The 17556-nt window shown below is 49.7% G+C and overlaps 1 protein-coding gene across 1 annotated transcript in view; it reads right to left on the bottom strand.

The window, feature by feature from the left end:
• HERC1 (HECT and RLD domain containing E3 ubiquitin protein ligase family member 1) overlaps window positions 1-17556 on the bottom strand; it is a 159989-nt gene that overhangs the window by 102881 nt on the left and 39552 nt on the right. Inside the window, 7 exon segments of the mRNA XM_060260258.1 lie at window positions 793-983; window positions 1592-1829; window positions 1942-2062; window positions 4110-4325; window positions 5362-5633; window positions 13500-13551; window positions 14836-14956. Of these exon segments, the coding sequence (XP_060116241.1) occupies window positions 793-983; window positions 1592-1829; window positions 1942-2062; window positions 4110-4325; window positions 5362-5633; window positions 13500-13551; window positions 14836-14956 (1211 nt within the window).

Genomic DNA, 17556 nt, shown 5'->3' with positions numbered 1-17556 from the left:
CCCAGAAACGTGGGTTCCTGGGGCTCTTTCAAGGCAGCCCCCACCACGCCGATCAGCGGGAAAAGCCACGCAGAGGCTGGCAACTCCATTGCCTCCTTCCGCTTCCCCCAGATTCGCCGGTCTCGGTGTGCCTTTTCCCACTGATCAAAAATATCAAAAATATTGTGCAAAAACACACACTCTTGACTAGTTAATACAAAATTAAGTAAATTGTATTATGTCATATAATGAACGGCCTACAAAAGTAGGCATACATTCACCCAGTAGAAATTAAAGCCAAACAAGAGTCTCAAATACAGTATTTCAGGGAGGACCCCACACAGTCTCTTCATTTTCCAAACGGAGCACTAAGACTCAACAATAAAGTTCCACAGGAGTCCCTCCGTTGCTTGTTGGCTTCTGAAGGACAAATTCTTGCCTTCACGCAAACTCCGGCTTTGATTGCATTCCGCTGCTCCTGCAGCTTCCTCGTAAGCCAACTGAAACTTCCAGCCAAGTTCTCTCTCAAACGCCCATTTCAGTATCTTAATTGGCGGCTTCACTGATCAGCAGGGGGGCTGCCTTGAAAGAGCCCCAGGAGCCAATGCTTTAACACGTGGGTTGGAGGGAGGGAAGGGGGCGGGGTCTCCAGAGCAATGGCGGCGGAAAGGGTGGGGGCTGCCAGAGCGGGGGGCTCCTCCGCCCAAAATTTTATTCCGTGGCCCCCCCCCCCATCTGAAATCTTCCGGCTACAGAGCCGCCAATAACCCTCCCCTCCTGTGAGCAGCAACACGACAGCAACTTGGTCCCTACCTCTGAAGTCCTTCCTCTCACTCTCTCCGTTGGCCTCGGCCTTTTCCTCCTCCTCCTCTTCCCCGTCTTCTTTCCCCCCCAAGGAAGCCAGGAGCATCACCCCGGCTTGCGACAGGAGGTTCTTCAGCTGGCTGCACAGCAGATCTAGCAGAGACTGGACCACTTTGGGACTCAGTTTGTCAGCGTAGGTGCTGTGCAGAAACACAAAGGTTAGTAGCCACGGGGAAGAGGGAACGGTTGCTCCCGCAGCTCTGAGAAATGCTGAAAAGTCCTACGAAACCTCTCTCAGAGAAAGACACCGGTACATCACACAGAAAGAGAGGCGGAGGGAATCTAACTGAGCGTGCCTTGGTCGGAACTACTCTTGGAAAAAGCAGACAGAATCACTGGGGGGGGGGGGGGAGACTGTTTCGGTGACTCTCTTTCATCATCAAACAACAGCACCTAAGTTTATAAGAAGCAGGAGAAGCCTGCCACTGCTCTTTGGGGGAGTCATCTCCCCATTTTCCAGGAGTAAAAGTTTGGAAATCTACAGCAGGGGAAGCAAATCAGCATGCTGCTGTCCTCTTTTTCCCTTCCAAGAAAGGGGAGATAACATAGCTCTTCAAGTTCCTACAACATTGTTGTGTACATTACATGCCATGCCATCAAGTCGCGACTGACTTACAGCAACCTCAAGCTGGGGCGTTCAACGTGAGTGAAGAGCAGAGGAGGCTTTTGCCACTGCCTTCCTCTGCGGGGCCTTCCTTGGTGGTGGCCCCATCACAAAACAAGCCGTTTAAAGTCCATCCGCGCTTACCCGGTGGTGATGGCCAGGATCTGAAGGAGCCTGGTGCTGGCCACTTTCAAAGCCGTGCTGAGCTGGGAGACGCCGCTTTTGGGCAAGAGCTGCAGCGGCTGGCCGAGCATGGTGTCCGTGCCGCACAGCTGGGACAGGACGTTCAGCAAGCCGGTGGAGATGGCCAGGGAGACGTCGACCGGCTGGTAGTGAACGCTGAGGGCAAACACGGTCACCAGCAGGAGGCGCTGCTGTGCCTCTAACGCACAAACAAAAGGAGAGAGGGGTTGAGAAAATAGCACATGCTCAAAATCGGAACTGTCTTCCTTCGACAAGGAGAGGGCAAGCGCCGCCCGCTCTAGCCCCCTTACCTATGTGGTGCTTATTGGCCTGCAGTGCTCTTTCCAACGTTGCAGATAACTGCTGGTAAATCTTATGCACGGCCACCTGAATTTCGGTCTGGATGCTCCTTTTCGCTGCCCTGATGCCGTCCTATATGACAAGCAAAAACCACAAGAATTCTCAAGACTGTGCAAACGAAAGGAAAAGCTGTCCAAAACTATCGAAAAAATGGAAGCAAGAAAAAATACCAGAGAAATGGGATTGGATCGTGAAAGTTTTATTGTGGAGTGAGATGGACAAACTAACAAGAACTTTAAGAGACTATGATTTGGAAGTGTTTAAAAGGGAGTGGAAGAAATTTAGAGGATATATTGAGAAAGAGTGGAATGTAAAAAGACATTGGACAATTTTTCAATAATGAGTATGAGAAAAGGTAGAAATTGAACTTTGATTGGTTAAGGGTACCTTTGTAAGTGAACTCAAGTATATAACTTCGGCGGGAGTCTAGTAACGGAGGGAGGGGGGATTTGAAAATATCATATGGGTTAGGGATAGTAATGATATAAACAGATATTGTTACCACATGTTATTAATAAAATTGTTTAAAACCAAAATTATCGAAAAAATGCAGGGCCCGTGGCCAGCCTTCCACGGAAGTGACAGAAACAAGTCCAAAGCATGAATTCTGCCCAGTGCTCCAGAGATGAGAAGTCAGTCTCAATCAAATTACATCTCACGTGACTTTGCCTGGTGAGCGGCTACGAATGCCCCGGGACTCTCTAGCCTGGATGGAGGATGATAACACTGGGTTTCGTTCATGCTCATACAGACACAGGGCTTTCTAAATAACCAGCATTGATTTAGGTAGCATGGAGCACTTCGTAAGAAATATCTGAGCACCGGAACAAAATCTCGCCAGAATTTACTTGGGTGCTTTGTGGAAACCAAACCAAACACAGGAGTTCTTCCCCCCACCAGGGATTGCGAACCAGGATTAAGCCTTCCTTTAGAATTTCAGAACTTGTTCAAGAACCCACAGCTCAAGCATCATAAACTGCAGCTAAAGTATATCAGAGCCTTCAATCTCCTGACCCCACAAACGGGGCTGGAGGAACGCGTGGAGGATTTCAGGTACATGCGCGGTCCAAACTGTGGCTGGTCTGGATGCAGCCCTTACGTTCCTTCTCAACTCTGAACAGCTACTAGCTTTTTTAAAAAAAAATTCTCTCTGCATTAAAGGAGACGGAGGAGGAGATTGATGATGATGATGATGCCCTCCACTCCGAATCTCAGAGCGGCTCACAATCTCCTTTATCTTCCTCCCCCACAACAGACACCCTGTGAGGTGGGTGGGGCTGAGAGAGCCTGCCCAGAAGCTGCCCTTTCAAGGACAGAGTCTCAGAGCGGCCTGCAATCTCCTTTCCCTTCCTCTCCCTGCAACAGACACCCCGTGGGGTAGGTGGGGCTGACAGAGCTCTTAGAGCAGCTGCCCTTTCAAGGACAACTCCTACGAGAGCTATGGCTGACCTAAGGCCATTCCAGCAGCTGCAAGTGGAGGAGTGGGAAATCAAACCCAGTTCTCCCAGATAAGAGTCCACATACTTAACCACTACAGTCTCAGAGCAGCTCACAATCCCCTTTACCTTCCTTCCCCACAGTAGATACCCTGTGAGGTGGGTGGGGCTGAGAAGGCTCTCATAGCAGCTGCCCTTTCAAGGACAACTCCTGCAAGAGCTATGGCTGACCCAGGCCATTCCAGCAGCTGCAAGTGGAGGAGTGGGGAATCAAACCCAGTTCTCCCAGACAAGAGTCCACACACTTAACCACTACACCAAACTGGCTCTGGAGTCCACACTCCATTAGAGCCCATCAAGGAAGGAAGGAAGGAAGGAAGATATTGGATTTATATCCCACCCTATACTCTGAAACTCAGAGTGGCTCACAATCTCCTTTACCTTCCTTCCCCACAGTAGACACCCTGTGAGGTGCGTGGGGCTGAGAGAGCTCTCCAAGAAGCTGCCCTTTCAAGGACAACTCCTGCCAGGGCTATGGCTGACCCAAGGCCATTCCAGCAGCTGCAAGTGGAGGAGTGGGGAATCAAACCCGGTTCTCCCAAATAAGAGTCTGCACACTTAACCACGACGCCAAAAAGGATGCAATGCCCGAATGACCTCCTTGCCCTCCCGCTATCTCTTACCTGATAATGATGGAGACGGATGCTCTCCCCTTTGGCTCCTGCATGCCCGACGGTACCCAAACCGAAGCACCCGGCCAGGAACTGCAGCCTCACAGAAGTGAGGAGCGAGGAAGACGGAAATCCCGGACCTTGGCGGCTTCCTCCCGAGGGGGTGCTGCCTTTCTCTTCCATCCCAGAAAGCAGCACCAGGATCTGGTGGAGGGCTTCCAAGCGCAGCTACAAAGAAAGCAGATGGTTTTTGGCATGAGAAACAAAATGAGCCATGTGCATGAGTATCAACACAGGCAGTAGGTCTGTACACACACACGCGCACCCCACAGAACGGGTCAACTGGAGCTTACAGTAGGCCCTGTACTAAGAACTCTGTAAGCTCGGAGGATTGGCTGCATCGAGTGGGGGCGTGGCCTAATATGCAAAGGAATTCCTGCTACAAAAAAAGCCCTGAGGGTCAGTCTTGTCTACTCTGATGGGCACCAGATCTCCAGGGTCTCAGTCCCTGACCGTCCACATCATAAGAACATAAGAGAAGCCATGTTGGATCAGGCCAATGCCCCATCCAGTCCAACACACTGTGTCACACAGTGGCCAATATATGTGTGTATGTATACACACACACACATATATATATATACTGTGGCTAATAGCCACTGATGGACCTCTGCTCCATATTTTTATCCAATCCCCTCTTAAAGCTGGCTATGCCTGTAGCCGCCACCACCTCCTGTGGCAGTGAATTCAACATGTTAATCACCCTTTGGGTGAAGAAGGACCTCCTTTTATCCAATTGCTCAGCAATTTCATTGAATGCCCGCAAGTTCTTGTATTGTGAGAAAGGGAGAAAAGTCCTCCTTTCTCTACTTTCTCCATCCCATGCATAATCTTGTAAACCTCTATCATGTCACCCCGCAGTCAATGTTTCTCCAAGCTAAAGAGCCCCAAGCGTTTTAACATTTCTTCATAGGGAAAGTGTTCCAAACCTTTAATCGTTCTAGTTGCCCTTTTTCCAATGCTAGAATATCCTTTTATATAATATCCATCATCTCCCTAACGCCTTTGGTCCTTTTAACTCAAACTGCTGAGGACCGAACCAGAGAACTTCGGCACGCCAAAGCACAAGCCGTGCCACTGAGCCACGGCCCCTCCCCAAGCACACTGGAAAGGTCTGGATGAACCTGAAAGGCCTCGCTCCCCCCACCTGGGCATGGAACGCAAGAGCACGTGACGGGTTCTGCGATCAAAAGGAAGAGCTCACCTCTGCTCTCAGCTGCTGCTGCTCCATGGCGATGATGTAGGCCTGGGGACTCGCTGACATGCTTTCTTCGGGCTCCTTAAAGCCCGGGGGGTTGCCAACGTCCCCGCTTACAAAGCTGACGACGTTCTCTATCAGGGTGTGAACGCCGACGGATTTGGAGAAGTCCATGTCCGACTCCCCGAATGAACACGCGGAGCTGTACAGCCAGTCCCTGCTGTGCTTCAGCCGCGTCCAAGAGTCGCTCAGAGCTTCCATCGGGCTATGGATGACTCCTAGCAACACACAAGAGAGGCCTCCGTAAACTCCAGTTCACTGGGACAGCATTTAAAAGAGAGAGAGAGCGAGCGAGAAAGAGAGAGAGGAAAAAGGGGGAAAACGTGACAACAGAAATGACTGAGCAGCTTGCAATCCAAACAGATGGGAACGGGGATTCCTCTCATACCATGCATACACTTAGCAAATTATACTACAAAAGGTGGGAGGGGAGGGGAGGAAACTTCCACTGTGTTTTTATTGCTGCATTTCCATAAGCAACACACTACCGTAGAAGGAAATGAAAGGCAAAAAAGTACTCAAACGGCTCAGCTGAAAGCTAGAAGAGTGGATAAAAGAGGGTGTTGCGTACAAAACGACAGCTTGCGATTACGGGGAAAGAAACAGACGGCCATGAAATAAACTGGGCGCTTAGTGTTTTTTTAAACCAATGGACATACATAAAGCAAGGGTTCACTGACGTTATTGCACTGTTATTTGTTTGCAGTCAGGGGATGCTTCTTAGCTTGCTTTGAATGAAATGCTTATGCAAATAAAGGGATGGGGTGAGAACAAGGGCAAGTAAACCCATATGGCAGGGGTGGCCAATGGTAGCTCTCCAGTTGTTTTTTTTTGCCTACAACTCCCATCAGTCCCAGCCAGCACGGCCAATGGCTGAGGCTGATGGGAGTTGTAGGCAAAAAAAACATCTGGAGAGCTACCGTTGGCCACCCCTGCCATATGAAATCGCTGCGCTTCTGCCCTTCCCTTCCAAACCATCTTCTGTGGAGTTGGCACTGGTAAGAGGAGCCTGGTGGCAAAACCATTAGGTGGACCTCTTGGTGGCCTCTGGGTTTTGTTCACTGTGTGACACAGAGTGCTGGACTGGATGGGCCATTGGCCTGATCCAACATGGCTTATCTGATGTGCTTATCTCTGGGGAAGTGATGCTCTGCAGTTTTGGTGCTTGGGGGGCAAGAGGGGGAGATCTTCTGGAGTTCTGGCCCTGCTGGTGGACCTCCGGAGAGCACCTGGTTTTTGTCTACTGTGTGACACAGAGCGTTGGACTGAAGGGGCCATTGGCCTGATCCAACATGGCATATCTGATGTGCTTATCTCTGGGGCAGGGGTGCTCTGCAGTTTTGGTGCTCGGGGTGGGGGCAAGAGGGGGAGGTCATCTGGTGGACCTCCAGAGGGCACCTGGTTTTTGTCTACTGTGTGACACAGAGAGTTGGACTGGAGGGGCCACTGGCCTGATCCAACATGGGTTCTCTGATGTTCTTATGTCTGGGGCAGGGGTGCTCTGTCTTCTCGGTGCTTGGGGGGGGGCAACAGTGGGAGGGCTTCTTGCCCCACTGATGGACCTCTTGAAGGCAACTGTGTTTTGGCCCCTGTGTGACACAAATTGTTGGACTGGATGGGCCACTCGCCTGATCCAACATGGCTTCTCTTATGTTTTTCTGTGACACGGAGTGTTGGACTGGATGGGCCACTGGCCTGATCCAACAGGGCTTCTCTGATGTTCTTATGTGACACAGAGTGTTGGACTGGAGGGGCCATTGGCCTGATCCAACATGGCTTCTCTTCTGTTCTTATGTGACACAGAGTGTTGGACTGGATGGGCCACTAGCCTGATCCAACATGGCTCCTCTTATGTTCTTATGTGACACAGAGTGTTGGACTGGATGGGCCACTGGCCTGATCCAACACAGCTTCTCTTATGTTCTTATGTGACAGAGAGTGTTGGATTGAATGGGCCACTGGCCTGATCCAACACGGCTTCTCTTATGTTCTTCTGTGACACAGAGTGTTGGACTGGATGGGCTTTTGGCCTGATCCAACAGGGCTTCTCTTATGTTCTTATGTGACACAGAGTGTTGGACTGAATGGGCCATTGGCCTGATCCAACACGGCTTCTCTTATGTTCTTATGTGACACAGAGTGCTGGACTGAATGAATCACAGGCCTGATCCAGCATGGCTTCTCTTATGTTCTTAATGGTGCTGAGGCTCCACTTAGGCTCAGGGCTCTTGAAAGACCACCTCCACTCAGGTTTTCTGCAGAGGCCTTGCTGAGCATGCCCAGGTCAGCAGAACTGAAAGAAGCCGGCTCACAGGCCAAAGCTCCAGCCTGCCTCCAAAAGGCTCTGCTGTCCTGGGCAGCTCTGACTGCCTGCTTTGGGAGAAGCAGAAGCCTCCCTCGCAAAACCAGTCAGATGCTCAGGGCCCCCACCAACAATCTGATTGTGACTGCTTACCCAAGGCAACAACCCACTGGAGCACGGCTGATGGAAATGCCTAACGAAATTCACATTTGTGAAATCCTGGCATGGGAACGGGCCTGAGAAACTGCCTTGCCTGTGCCAAATGACATATCTGGTGGAGGGCAAAGTGCTCAAGGGGACAGATCTCCAGATTCCCTGACCTGCTTCTCTGCAAAGGCTAGTAGAATGCCCAGATGGCACCGGAGCCTGCCGGTCCTTCACAGGGGCCCTCGGCCTGCCCTCTTGCTCACGGCTGTGCGTTTTCTAGATGGACAGCCTCATCGCGTTCCTAGCACCAGCTGCCCACAACGTCTCAAAACTCCCCTGCCCAGCCAGACAAGTCTCTCTCACCCACATCTCACATCCACAGAAATGACCCCTCTGCTTAGCATCTTCACGTTAACTTACAAGACTTAACACAAACAAAAACTAATACAGCAAATGACAAGTCCAGCGTCTTGAAAACATGAAGGCTATCGTAATTTAAAAGGGGGGGGGGGGAGAATTATGGCTCAACTCAGAGCAATCTCTTGTATGTATTTATGACAAAGTTGTATGGAAACAGGTTTGTTTTTAAACCAATGTAAGTGACAATTAACCCATTCAGATAACCCAAACTGCACTCTTTTAGTACTCATTCCGCTAACCGAAGAGTCGGCTGGAGTGAAAGAATCTGGTTTGAATATATATCCCTCCAAGGTTACCAAAGAAGCACGGCATCTTGGCAACAAGGGCCTGTGCAACAGAAGCGTGGGCACTGAACCCTTTAACTTCCTGGCGCCTTCCAAGGATCCCAACAGCCCCACGCAAAGACACGGGCCCTCTTAACCCACACTTGGAGGCTCAAACCTGCCTCAGCTGCAGGTCTGCCATAAATTGGTATCAGGGCTCTGGGAAAATCCACAGCAGACACCAGAAACAAGTTTATTCTCTCTTGCCCACACACACTCTCACTCCCTTACCACTGTGATGACAGGCAATGCATGGCACATTTGCTTGGAAACAGCATACTGTGGCACATAAAGCTAACGTGGACACTGGGTTGTGTTAATCTTTGAATACTGAAAGGGTATCCGGCTTCCCCCCCTCCCCCAGGGTTTTAAAAAAGGTAGAGAAAGAAGTACTTTTCCCTTTCTCATAATACGAGAACTCGTGGACATTCAATGAAATTGTTGAGCAGTTGGGTTAGAACTGATAAAAGAAAGTACTTCTTCACCCAAAGGGTGATTAACACATGGAATTCACTGCCACAGGAAGTGGTGGTGGCTACAAGCATAGCCAGCTTCAAGAGGGGACTGGATACGCATATGGAGCAGAGGTCCATCAGTGGCTATTAGCCACAGTGTATTGTTGGAACTCTCTGTCTGGGGCAGTGATGCTCTGTATTCTTGGTGCTTGGGGGAGCACAGTGGGAGGGCTTCTAGTGTCCTGGCTCCACTGGTGGACCTCCTGATGGCACCTGGGTTTTTTTGGCCACTGTGTGATACAGAGTGTTGGACTGATGGGCCATTGGCCTGATCCAACATGGCTTCTCTTATGTTCTTATGTGACACAGAGTGTTGGACTGGATGGGCCACTGGCCTGATCCAACATGGCTTCTCTTATGTTCTTCTGTGACACAGAGTGTTGGACTGGATGGGCCACTGGCCTGATCCAACAGGGCTTCTCTTATGTTCTTATGTGACACAGAGTGTTGGACTGGATGGGCCACTGGCCTGATCCAACATGGCTTCTCTTATGTTCTTATGTGACACAGAGTGTTGGACTGGATGGGCCACTGGCCTGATCCAGCATGGCTTCTCTTATGTTCTTCTGTGACACAGAGTGTTGGACTGGATGGGCCATTGGCCTGATCTAACATGGCTTCTCTTATGTTCTTACGTGACACAGAGTGGACGGGATGGGCCATTGGCCTGATCCAACATGGCTTCTCTTATGTTCTTATGTGACACAGAGTGTTGGACTGGATGGGCCATTGGCCTGATCCAACATGGCTTCTCTTATGTTCTTATGTGACACAGAGTGTTGGACTGGATGGGCCACTGGCCTGATCCAACATGGCTTCTCTTATGTTCTTCTGTGACACAGAGTGTTGGACTGGATGGGCCACTGGCCTGATCCAACATGGCTTCTCTTATGTTCTTATGTGACACAGAGTGTTGGACTGGATGGGCCACTGGCCTGATCCAACATGGCTTCTCTTATGTTCTTATGTGACACAGAGTGTTGGACTGGATGGGCCACTGGCCTGATCCAGCATGGCTTCTCTTATGTTCTTATGTGACACAGAGTGTTGGACTGGAGGGGCCACTGGCCTGATCCAACATGGCTTCTCTTATGTTCTTCTGTGACACAGAGTGTTGGACTGGAGGGGCCACTGGCCTGATCCAACATGGCTTCTCTTATGTTCTTCTGTGACACAGAGTGTTGGACTGGAGGGGCCACTGGCCTGATCCAACATGGCTTCTCTTATGTTCTTAACCTGTTTGCTTCTAATTCAAGCATTGTTCGTTAGCAATGAAAATTCTTCTTTGCATGAACTAGAAGACTGAAAGTGGGTAGTCAGAGGTAAAGATTTGATGTCAGGCATGCAAGACTGATGATGCCGGGGGTTGGAACGGGACTCTGAGATGTTCGGGAGCCTGCAACAGCGCCAGAAGGCAGAACTCGCACCCGGGACGCAGAACTGATGTTGAGGCAGTTTCAGCAGGCTGATCTTACTCTGGGTTACATTAACTGGGGGCAGCCACCTGATCTGATTTAGCAAATTCTTGTACCACACAAGGCCCAAGAAGTTATCATCCCCAGGACGATCTATCTGACAGGCTGTGAGTCTCACAGCCCTATCCCATGAGGGTTGCGGTGCGGGATCCAAGGAATGAATGCAGTTTCTGCAAAAGGTAAAACATGCACTTTCTTTACCCTCTCAGCTCCAGTCTCCCAAACATATACAGAAGCATGCTAAGACATTCTCCGCACTCAAGACATTAGCTTGAGATCAAGAATATTTAGAGTACATTCTTGAACACGGGGGGGGGGGGGGGGGGGGGGGAAATAACCAAACTACGTTTACTTGTCCTTATATGCCGGTTTCTAATAATGGAACTCCCAAAAATGAATGTGGAAATAGCTGCGATACATACTTTATAGAACATAAAATATGTAGGCAAGCTAGAGAGGGGGGAAAATTAAAAAAAAAAAAAATCAGAACATGCCGTCATGTACTTGCTTGAAGCTCTTCTTTTTTCTGGGGCTCAACTGGCCAAAAAGGAGCAAACACACTACCACACAGGAATCAGAAGACAAAGAGAGACATTTTTGGTACAGGAGACAACATACAGCAATCGGCATTCTGCCCATTCATGGCAAACAGCTTTAAGTGGGGACAATATTAACGCTTCAACAATGCCGCCGAGCGTGCCGCTCCTAGAATTCCCTGCATTCGGTACTAATGTGACACGGCAGCGCTATATGCACCCATAAACGTGCCAATCTTTGCGCTACTGCGCTTGGGCGCTTCTGGAAAACCAAGCTCTCCTTCCCTACTGAAACAACACGCCTTGAAAAGGGATCTATTTGTCACTCGCCAGCTCAGGAATACGTAGGTTGTGGGGAGGGGGGCGGGCACACAGAACCCCTGACTTAAAATGAGAAGTGACAGGGGCCAGAGCCCTCAAGGTACTGGATCAGCCAATGGGTGATTTCTGGCAGGACAGGAGCTGTGCCTGCTCCCTGTGAATGCATCTCTGGTTTTGGGATACGGTCAGGCCCTCAACCGGGGGTGGGGAGCTCCGACTAAGGATGTCACACCGGTGAGGGCCGGCCCTTCCGACAGGTGTGGCTCGATAACCCCTCCAAAGCCCACTAAGAAATCTGCCTGGAAGCGGCGTTCCAAAGGCTGTGGCTTTTTTTGGAGAAACGTCAACTGAGGGGGTGACATGAGAGAGGTTTACAAGATTATGCCTGGGATGAAGAAGGTAGAGAAAGAAGCCCTTTTCTCCCTTTCTCACAATACGAGGACTTGTGGACATTTGATGATATCGCTTAGCAGTCAGGTTAGAACAGATAAAAGGAAGTCCTTCACCCAAAGGGTGATCAACGTGGAATTCACTGCCACAGGAGGTGGTGGCGGCTACAAGCATAGCCAGCTTCTAGAGGGGATTGGATAAACATATGGAGCAGAGGTCCATCAGTGGCTATTAGCCACAGCATATTGATGAAATTCTCTGTCTGGGGCAGGGATGCTCTGTATTCCTGGTGCTTGGGGGGAGGGGCACAGTGGGAGGGCTTCTAGTGTCCTGGCTCCACTGGTGGACCTCCTGATGGCACCTAGTTTTTTTTTACCACTGTGTGACAGAGTGTTGGACTGGATGGGCCTTTGGTCTGATCCAACATGGCTTCTCGTTCTTATGTTTTGTTCTGTTCTGTTTTAAATTGTAAGCCACTTTGGTGGTGGCCCCTTGTGAGGGCCGAAAATGGATATAAAATAAGAAGGGGAGCAGCGGCGCCAGGGTGGGACAAGGTCGGGCACAAGCTTGGAACCGAAGCAACCTCGGACCGCAAGGAAAGGCAGGGCAGGACTATTTCGATAAGTAAATAAATAATAAATCTCCCATGCAACCTCCCAGCAACTTGCCTCCCAGGCTGGGAACAAGCAGGGCAAGACCTGACTGGCCAAATAAACCCCCTGAGTCCAAAAGAGGCAGGGTCACTCAAGTGGCTTCTCTCCCCATCACAGTGGGCAACGGCCACAGCCCCACCACCAGGGCCTTTTTTCTGTAGCAGGAACTCCTTTGCATATTAGGCCATACCCCCTGAGGCAGCCAACCCTCCAAGAGCTTACAGGGCTCCTATTCCAGGGCCTACTTGTAAACTCTTGGAGGACCGGCTGCATCAGGGGGTGTGGCCTAATATGCAAAGGAGCTCCTGCTACAAAAAAAAAGCCCTTCCCACCAGCAAGCAGCACACGGCATCCATCTGTACTCCAGTTGCCCCAGACTGCCAAGGCATCCCCAGGCACGAGGAATGCAGCAATTCTGCCCACGGCTCAGCGTCCTCCGGCCTAGAACACTGAATGTCCGAAATGCTTTAAGTGCAATGGTTTCCCAGTGGTGCTCTGGGGCTCTTTAGGGTTTTTATCAACTTATTACTGATAATCTTCTGGTTATAAAAGGCAGCTTGGGGTGTGTTCTGGGAGGCACGCATAGTGGTGCCAGGGTCCAAGGTTGCCCGGTGCCCATGTGGATTGACAGGAAGCCTCAGAACACTTCCCAGAATCCTCAGCAGCAGACTAGGGGTCACTGGCACCAGCATTCTTTGCAACACCCCTTCCACCTTCAGATTAAGATGAAAGGACTCCGAGATCTCCATTTCTACTCTACTTGTGCTTGACAAAAGGAGCTTTGCCTCACAAAGGTTTACACCCCCCGTCCCCCAAAACCTCCCTCCCTTCTTGGTATCTAAGGTGCTACTGAGCTCAAATCCAATTGTTCTATTGCAGACCAACACAGACCCCACCCCCTCTGAAAATAAAGCTAGACTTTTTTCTTTACAACTCTGGTTTTCAGACATGGTTCTCTTGAAATGTAGTACCCCCCCCCCCCAAAAAGAGAGAGAAAATTACCCCTCTTTCTGTGCGATGACGCCAAGTCCAAATCCACATTTCGCCTTCCGCTCTATAGCAAACAAACAAAAGAGTGTGATTTCTTCCAGCTGTCTAAACAAAGAAGCTAGCTCACTCCTTTCTAAGTTATATACAATCAACAAGGAGAAGTGCAAATTATCCTCGCATACTATACACCCTCAGTCTAAAGCATCATCAGCCAACCTTCTGGAGACGTTCTGCTTGAATTTGCATGTGCATCTTTGCAAATCTTAGGCTCGTACAAGAACCCTCAAAAGAGCTTTAAAAGCTCAGTCAATCCTGTTTTGTTGCAAGCTTGAAATACTCCCCTTTTAGAAAATGATGATGATATTGGATTCATATCCTGCCCTTCACTCTGAATCTCAGTGTCTCAGAGCAGTTCACAATCTCCTTTACCTTCCTCCCCCAACAATAGACAACCTGTGAGGTGGGTGGGGCTGAGAGAGCTCTCCCAGAAACCACCCTTTCACGAACCAGCTCTGCTACAGCTATGGCCAACTCAAGACCATTCCAGCAGCTGTAAGGGGAGGAGTGGGGAATCAAACCAGGTGCTCCCAGATAAGAGCCTGCACACTTCACTACTACACCAAACTTAACTCTTGAGGCGCTCGGTTCTTCTGAGTCTCTTGAGGCTTCTATTTCACCCACAAGGCAGCACTTAGGAGAGGGACGGTGGCTCAATGGTAGAGCACCTCGAAGGTCCCAGGTTCAATCCCCAGCATCTCCAACTAAAAAGGGTCCAGGCAAGTTGGCATGAAAAACCTCAGCTTGAGACCTTGGGGAGCCGCTGCCAGTCTGAGCAGACAATACTGACTTTGATGGACCCAGGGTCTGATTTAGTAGAAGGCAGCTTCATACTGGAGAGGGATGGTGGCTCAGTGGTAGAGCATCTGCTTGGTAAGCGGAAGGTCCCAGGTTCAATCCCCGGCATCTCCAACTCAATAGGTTCCAGGCAAGTAGGTGTGAAAAATCTCCGCTTGAGACCCTGGAGAGCCGCTGCCAGTCTGAGTAGACAAGACTGACTTTGATGGACCAAGAGGGTCTGATTCAGTATCAGGCAGCTTCAGGTGTTTGTCCCACAATGCAAGTGGCCCCTCAAGTGCAAAGAGAGTCACAAAGTCCATTTATAAGACAAGGCACGGGGAAGAGGCCTGAAAATCAGGAGGGATGAACCCTTGATATTCACATTGTGTATTCCGGTCACGGCTTCGAACTTGCGCGCCGATCCTACATCGCAGTCTGTCGACTAGCAACACCGGAAGCACAAGGTAAGCAGTCACAGCCATCAACGAGACGTTCGCTTATTTTCACTTACCAGAGAATAACCCTCTTCGTCTGACTCAGGCTGCGATAAATCGGATTCGCTCCTGGATTTCATCAGCTTGTAACTGGAAGTGGAGTGGACCGACCGACTCTCTGCGGTGAGACTTTCACTTCTGCCTCGCACACGTACAAGAAGGAAAGAGAGAAGAAGCATTTCGCTCGATTACCACCAGGATGAGCTGCGACGTCCATTTTTATTGGCCTAATGCTTTTCTAATCTGTGTTAGGAATGGCTCAGCATTCGCCACCTCCCCTCAAGTCAGGGCCAGGGAAGCTCCAATGGGAAATACTTGGAGATTTGGGGGGTGGAGCCTGAGGAGGGCAGGGTTTGGGGAGGGGAGGGACCTCAGCAGGCTGTGATGTCATAGAGTCCGCCCTCTACAGCAGGCGTGTCAAACATGCAGTCCTGGGGCTGAATCAGGCCTTCGGAGGGCTCCTATCAGGCTCCCGAGCAACTGGCCGTCATCTGCTTCCTTCTCCCTCTCTCTTGCTTCCTTCTGCATCACAGCTCACTTTGCAAGGCTTGCTCAATTGCGCAAGAGCTGCAGAGCAAAACCTCTATTATCTTCATTGGCTGAGGGAGGAAGCGGGGGGGGGGGAGGCAGAGCTTGTTTTTCCAGGCTCTCTCAATCGCACAGCAGAGCTACTGAGCCAAGCCTCCCTTCTACTGGCTGAGGCTCCTCCCCCAGTCCCCTCAGGAAGGAAGGAAAGAGCCAGAGCTTCCTTTGCCCAGTTCCTCGGATCCCGTGGGAGAAACACAAAGAAAGCACCTTTAATGCTTTAGTGCTAATGTTTTAAGCATGTTTTTAAGTTTTCAAAAATATATATATTTCATCGTGTTTGTCCCTGTATTTATATCTCTGCTACCTAATCTTAGAAAGGTAGGCATATGGCCCAGTCTGACATGGTCCGGCTCGGCCTGACCCAACACGGCCCGGCCCAACGAGGTCTCATTTATATTAGATCCAGCCCTTATAACAAAGGAGTTTGACACCCCTGCTCTAAAGTATTATTTATTTAAATTTCTATCCCGCCCTCTCCGCAAGCGGACTCAGGACTCAGCTAACGACATTCGTTTTTACAGATTAAAACCAATAAAAATTACAATTTAAAATTATTTAAAGCATTTCATTACATGGTGCTGTATCTCCACAATATAATATAACATAAGCGGTGATCATATAGTGCTCTATAATGATGTAGGGTGGCAGCTCTCTGAGGTCATTTTCTCCGGAGGAACTGACTTCTGCAGTATGGAGATCAGCTGAAAAAGCGGGCGATAGCCAGGCCCCATCTGGAGCACTGCTCTTCACTGCCGTGTACAGAAATGGGACTCCACCTGCCCCCGCCCCCCAGGTTTTTCCCACAAGCCTCATGCTGCCCCCCCCCACCCTTGCTCGGCAAGGCTTCAAAACACAACTGGGTCTATTAAACTGGATCTAAGATCAATTAAAGCGTTAAATTGAGCAGACAGGTTAAAACGGATAAAAGGAAGTCCATCTTCACTCAAAGGGTGATTAACATGTGGAATTCACTGCCACAGGAGGTGGTGGCGGCCACAAGCATAGCCACCTTCAAGAGGGGATTGGATAAAAATATGGAGCAGAGGTCCATCAGTGGCTATTAGCCTCAGTGTGTATATATATGGCCACTGTGTGACACAGAGTGTTGGACTGGATGGTCCATTGGCCTGATCCAACAGGGCTTCTCTTATGTGACACAGAGTGTTGGACTGGATGGGCCATTGGCCTAATCCAACATGGCTTCTCTTATGTGACACAGAGTGTTGGACTGGATGGGCCACTGGCCTGATCCAACATGGCTTCTCTTATGTTCTTATGTGACACAGAGTGTTGGACTGGATGGGCCATTGGCCTAATCCAACATGGCTTCTCTTATGTGACACAGAGTGTTGGACTGGATGGGCCATTGGCCTGATCCAACATGGCATCTCTTATGTTCTTATGTTAAGAAGATTGGATTTGTATCATCATGACAATAACTGAATGAACTGTTAGTGTTGTCTATGTGCTGTGCCGAAACTGTAATTGTACAAGGGGAGATCTCTATGTATAACGGGGTCAGAAAGGTAAAATGAATATTTACCAGGTGGAACTAAAAAAATAAAGCTATCGTATTAAGTTTAAGAAAAATTTAAAGTGTTAGAAGACTGAATTTGTAATATCATGACAATAACGGAATGCACTGTTAGAATTTTCTATGAGATGTGTTGAAATCACAAATGTAGAAGGGGGTTATCCTTGTATATTTATGTTTTGTTATTCTTCCTTTATCTCTGAGAGAGCAATGAGGATGATCAAGGGCCTGGAGAAAGAACCCTATGAGGAAAGGCTGATGGCCTTGGAAACATTCACTTTGGAGAAGAGGAGATGGAGGGGGAACACGATTGCTCTCTTTCAATATGGCCGGGGACCTACCTACCTTAGGGACCGTCTCTCCCCACATGTTCCCCAGAGAGTACACAGATCTGGTTCCCAAAATCTGCTAGTAATCCCCGGGCCGAAGGAGGCCCGTATGAAGTCAACCAGGGATAGGGCCTTTTCGATCACAGCCCCCTGCTGATGGCACCAGCTACTGGAAGAGGTGAGGGCCTTGCGGAACCTTGGGCAGTTCCGCAAGGCCTGTAAGACTTCCGGTTGGCTTATAACCGACTGGTATTAAAAACTGCGGAAGAAGGCTGTGAGAATAGCAC

This window comes from Heteronotia binoei, chromosome 19, assembly GCF_032191835.1.
Source record: "Heteronotia binoei isolate CCM8104 ecotype False Entrance Well chromosome 19, APGP_CSIRO_Hbin_v1, whole genome shotgun sequence".
NCBI classification, from domain to species: Eukaryota; Metazoa; Chordata; class Lepidosauria; order Squamata; family Gekkonidae; genus Heteronotia; species Heteronotia binoei.
The sequence above is the reverse complement of the archived record's forward strand: the minus strand, read 5'-3'. Positions and strand labels throughout refer to the sequence as shown.